A 6,000-nucleotide genomic window follows, 5' to 3' on the forward strand; every position below is an offset into this window, starting at 1 on the left:
GGCTGGGAGCGAGTCCTGAGCTGAGAGTACTGAACTTCCGGTGGAAGGACCAGAGCCCTTCAGCATTAGTCCTAAAAGCTGTACACTTACTATGAAAAGCATAGGATGCTGCTTGCAGACCAGGCATAGAAGAGTGACCCCTAGTGGCCAAAAGTATAAAATGAAAAAACTGGTATAAATATTAATATTTTTTAATGAAGATATATTACAATATGTCTTCATTAATGAATATGAACAACATTAAAAGTTTTTGTTGATGACAGGTACTCTTTAAGGGGTTAAAAAAAAATCTAAAACTTTTTGTACAAAATCAGTAATCTAAAATCATCCAATTTTGACCACCTATAACTTTTTCATTTTTCCATATATAAGGCAGTATGAGGGCTCATTTTTTGCGCCGTCATCTGTACTTTTTTTAGATACCACATTTGCATATATAAAACTTTTAGATCATTTATTAATTTTTTCTAGAATAAAATGTGACAAAAAAAAAGCACCATTTTTTATTTTTTTTATTTTTTACGTTTACCCCATTCACCGTACGGGATCATTAACATTATATTTTGACAGTTCGTACATTTACGCAGATGGCGATACCAAATATGTATTTTTTTTATTACGCTTTTTGGGGGTAAATGGGAAAAACGGATAATTTTCATTTTTATTGGGGGAGGGGATTTTTCACTTTTTTAAATTTTTTATTTATTTATTTATTTATTTTTTTTTTTTTACACTTTTTATGACCCTATAGGGGACCATCTATAGCAATCCTGTGATTGCTAATACTGTTCAGTGCTATGCATACGACACAGCACTGATTAGAAGATCACCGATAATACTGCTCTGGTCTGCTCGATCGCAGACCAGAGCAGAAGACCCCGGGAGACGGCCGGAGCAAGGTGAGGGGACCTCCGGCTGTCATGCTGGATGATCGGATTCCCGCGGCAGCGCTGTGGGCGATCCAAATCAAAGTACTGCAATGCCGCAGATGCCGTGATCTGTATTGACGTCCTGTGTATGACCGCGAGCATCGGAAGGGTGCTCGCGTCATACATGGCGGGTTCCTGCTGCTAGCAGCAGCCGGGGACCCACCCGTAATGGCCGACATCCGCACGATCGCGGATGTCGGCCATTACGGGTGGGTCCCCGGCTGCTGCTAGCAGCAGGAACCTGCCATGCATGACGCGAGCACCCTTCCGATGCTCGCGGTCATACACAGGACGTAAATGTACGTCCTGGTGCGGGAAGTCCCGCCAGGACGTACATTTACGTCTGTGGTCGTTAAGGGGTTAAAATGAAATCACATATCAGGAAGTCGCTGAATCTGTCATGCACTGAGCATTCATACTGAGAAGAACATACAATGAGATGTGGGTGTGCATCTCAGTATAATTTACACACACACATTTACATACACACATACATACACATGGCGCAGTCACAAGATTTAGCTGGGCTCTGACTGTCCATGCCAGGGAGGGGAGACTGGAATCGAGGAGGTGTTTCAACTTGTATAACACCATTTTCAGCCTTCCCCACAGCCAGCTGGTAGGGATGAGTGGTATGACCAAATATATGTATCACAGTATTTTTTAACTTATGGCGGTTCCACAGTATTTCTCCTCCCCCCCCCTTAAATCATGTGACCCGGGAGGGCTGTTCTGCTCCCCCCCCCCCCAAATCAATCATCAGCCCAGTGCTGTGCTTTCCCCATCGGGGTACTACTCACATATCACCCGCAAGGGCTGCCCTCCTCGTTCTCCTGTTTGTTGCGGGCCGCCTGCGCTGGCTGGAACTGTGTACTGTGAGCGATGTTTCGCCTCGGCCAGTGATAGGATGAGCCCACTGTCATGCAAAAAGCCGGCTTCTTACATGACAGTGGGCTCAGCTCATCACCGGGTGATTTGTGTGCTTGCAGGTGATGTGAGTAGTACCCTGATGGGGACAGCACAGCACAGCGCTGGGCTGATTATTAATGTGGGGGGGGGGGGGGCAGAACAGCGCTCGCGGGTCACATGGGATTAGTTGCCCGATGTGGGGACAGCGTAGCGCTGGGCTGATAGTTCATTCCAGAGGGGGAGGGGCCAAAATGGTATTGTGGTATGGGAAACATTATAAAATTATTGTGCAGGACAAATTTCGGTATGAACCAGTATACCGCCCAGCCGTACCAGCTGGCTGTAAAGAGTCCCTGGGAATAGTCTGCATGGTCTGTAATGGCCACCAAACACAGATGATAAGTAACCACAGAGAGCCTGGTCAGACCTGGTGTATGATTTTGGGACTTTGGGGGTGGTGACTGATCTAAATCTAAAATAAATTATATGGCATAGATTCTCATCACACAGGGGAAGTTTATTTTGGCTTAACCTCTTACAGACAGGACATATGGGTAAGTCCTTGCATCCTGGTACTTAAAGACCAGGGGCGTACCTGTACACCCAGGTCCCGTTACCGATGGAACAATTTATCAAATGCTCCACATGAAGTTCTTTTCTTTTTGAATTTTTCAGTCTGATCAGTGTTCTCTGCTGACACCTCTGTTCATGTCAGAAACTGTCCAGGAAAGGTTTGCTATGGGGATTTTCTCCTGAACTGGACAGTTCCTGACATGGACAGAGGTGTCAGTAAAATGAAGGGGGAAAAATGAATTGGGTATCCTTGTAATTGTATGGACCTACAGAATAAAGATAAGGTGCGGACTTTGTTAAAAAATAAGTGGTCATTAGAAAGCACAATTGGTGACACAAAAAACACACACACACATACACACATACATACATACATATATATATATGTCTGTATGTGCAAAAATGAAAGTTTGATTTTTAGAAGGGGAGGAGGAAAATACGAAAGTGCAAAAATGAAAAATTGCCTGGTACTCAAGGCCAAAATGGGCTTTGTCCTTAAAAGGTTGATGACCCCTGTATAGTATAAAAATGTATCTACACATATATACCCCTTCCTGACCCATGACAGGAGTCTCATGCATCATTACAGGAAAATGCCCACTGCATTCAGCAGCAGACATCAAATGGTAATGCTGGGCATTGAAGAACGCTACGATATGTCCTTTTAAATGCGGTGATCAATAGTGATCATGGCAATTTATGTCCCTACTAAAAAGATAGATTAAAAAAAAATATATATATATATATATATATTATTTTTTTTTGACACCTTTACCACCCCCCCCCCCCCAACAAAAATAAATAAATAAATCACCAGCCTTTTCCCCATTTAAAAATAGATTTGGTATTACTGCATTAATATTTTACTACGTTTCTGATCTTGTACAGTCAATTGTGTAAACGCAAGAAAAATATCACATCCGAAAAAACACATGTAAGAAAGTGATAAATGTGGTACCGCAGAAAAAAATAAAAAAACGCAGCTTATGGCACAAAATATAACCCCTAACACAGCTCTGTAGGTGAGGGGGGAGGGGGAGGGGAAATTACAGGTGTCCAAACACAGCAACAAAAAAGATTTTCTCTTGTGGGAAAAAAAATATAACTGTCAGGAGCATTTTTCTACTTTCCAAAAGCAAAAAACCTAAGGTAACTACATTAGCTCCATATACCAAGGGATAGGTTTTTTCATACATTTTAACCCCTTAACGACGCAGAACGTATATTTACGTCCTCTGCCGACGCCTGGGATATGCCGCGGGTCACGGTGTCCCCGCGTCATATCGGGTCGGTCCCGGCGGCTATCAACGGCCGGGACCCGCGGCTAATACAGGACATCATGGATCGCGGTGATGCCCTGTATTAACCCTTCAGACACGACGATCAAAGCTGACCGCCGCGTCTGAAGTGAAAGTGAATGTATCCCGGCTGCTCAGTCAGGCTGTTCGGGACCGCCGCGGTGAATTCGTGGTGTCCTTAACAGCTTACAGGATACCGGGAGGGCCCTTACCTGCCTCCTCGGTGTCCGATCGGCGAATGACTGCTTCGTGCCTGAGATCCAGGCAGGAGCAGTAAAGCGCCGATAACATTGATCACAGGCGTGTTAATACACGCCAGTGATCTGTGTAAGAGATCAGTGTGTGCAGTGTTATAGGTCCCTATGGGACCTATAACACTGCAAAAAAAAAGTTTAAAAAAAAGTGTCAAAAGGTCATTTAACCCCTTCCCTAATAAAAGTTTGAATCACCCCCCTTTTCCCATAAAAAATAAATAAATAAAACAGTGTAAATAAAAAAAATAAATAAACATGTGGTATTGCCGCGTGCGTAAATGTCCGAACTATAAAAATATCTCATTAATTAAACCGCACGGTCAATGGCGTACGCGCCATAAAATTCCAATGTCCAAAAAAGCATATTTTTGGTCACTTTTTATACCATTAAAAAAAATGAATAAAAGGTGATCAAAAAGTCAGATCAAAAACAAAAATTGAACCGATAAAAACTTCAGATCACTGCGCAAAAAATGAGTCCTCATACCGCCCTGTACGTGGAAAAATAAAAAAGTTATAGGGGTCAGAAGATGACAATTTTAAACATAAATTTTCATGCATGTAGTTATGATTTTTTTCCAGAAGTACAAGAAAATCAAACCTATTTAAGTAGGGTATCATTTTAACCGTATGGACCTATAGAATAAAGATGAGGTGTCATTTTTACCGAAAAATGTACTGCGTAGAAACGGAAGCCCCCCAAAAGTTACATAATGGCGTTTTTTCATCAATTTTGTCGAACAATTTTTTTTTTTTCCATTTCGCCGTGAATTTTTGGAAAAAATGACTAATGTCACTGCAAAGTAGAATTGGTGATGCAAAAAATAAGCCATAACATGGATTTTTAGGTGGAAAATTTAAAGGGTTATGATTTTTAAAAGGTAAGGAGGAAAACACAAAAGTGCAAAAACTGAAAAACCCTGAGTCCTTAAGGGGTTAAACGTATCTCTGTTTCCAAGTGTGAACTTATCTTAAAACGAACAAGTACACCAAACACTGAACACAGACCAAGCATCTCACCACTTGCACATAAAGTAGATTCAACAGGAAAGCAGAACTAACACACGGATGCTATAAAAAGGAGAACGCCGTCAGCCGGGGGCAGAGAACGCCGTCAGCCGGGGGCAGAGAACGCCGTCAGCCGGGGGCAGAGAACGCCGTCAGCCGGGGGCAGAGAACGCCGTCAGCCGGGGGCAGAGAACGCCGTCAGCCGGGGGCAGAGAACGCCGTCAGCCGGGGGGACAACGCCTGTACCTTTCCCAATAGACACCTCATTGTGGGAGTGATAACCCACAGGTATTCTCACCATGGCTCTTCGGCTCCGTATCTGCCCCCGGATTCACATGGCGGAACTGGCAATGAGGCCGGGCACAGGCTCCAGGCTCTGCTGAAAACGGGCAGGCATCTCACCACTTGCACATAAAGTAGATTCAACAGGAAAGCAGAACTAACACACGGATGCTATAAAAAGGAGAACGCCCTCTGCCGCGGGCAGAGAACGCCGTCAGCCGGGGGCAGAGAACGCCGTCAGCCGGGGGCAGAGAACGCCGTCAGCCGGGGGCAGAGAACGCCTGTACCTTTCCCAATAGACACCTCATTGTGGGAGTGATAACCCACAGGTATTCTCACCATGGCTCTTCGGCTCCGTATCTGCCCCCGGATTCACATGGCGGAACTGGCAATGAGGCCGGGCACAGGCTCCAGGCTCTGCTGAAAACGGGCAGGCAAGAAGGCCGAAGAAACCAGCGGAGCGCAGCATCAGTCAGTCAGTCAGTAAATCTCACCGCTGAGGAAACTCGCGCTCAGCAACACAGCCAATCAGGAGTCAGCGAGCCTGCCCTTAACGACTGCGTCATCAGCGTTCATCCAATCAGGTGCTTCGTTTACTATCGTTACTATCAATTCCTATGCGTTCTATGTTCTGCCGGCGCTGTACATGTGAGTACATCTGCATTCCGTACCATACCGTATATTGTTGTATAGCTGGTGGTGCCATAAAACTAACGTTACCTTTGATGTTGCTGACCCTACAATGTA

The 6,000-nt window shown here is 44.5% G+C and overlaps 1 protein-coding gene across 4 annotated transcripts in view; it reads right to left on the minus strand.

Moving 5' to 3' along the window:
• Nucleotides 1-5,308, minus strand: part of LOC130273666 (RNA exonuclease 1 homolog) — a 66,322-nt gene extending 61,014 nt beyond the window's left edge. For 2 of the 4 annotated variants that reach the window (XM_056520851.1, XM_056520858.1), the window contains exon 1: nt 5,218-5,307. In XM_056520851.1, the coding sequence (XP_056376826.1) occupies nt 5,218-5,272 (55 nt within the window). In that variant the 5' untranslated portion in view covers nt 5,273-5,307. Of the gene's footprint in view, nt 1-5,217 lie in introns of all 4 variants that reach the window. The other 2 variants (XM_056520868.1, XM_056520846.1) reach the window with 2 other exon arrangements.
• Nucleotides 5,309-6,000: the final 692 nt, after the last annotated feature.

This window comes from Hyla sarda, chromosome 1 (assembly GCF_029499605.1).
Source record: "Hyla sarda isolate aHylSar1 chromosome 1, aHylSar1.hap1, whole genome shotgun sequence".
NCBI lineage: Eukaryota > Metazoa > Chordata > Amphibia > Anura > Hylidae > Hyla > Hyla sarda.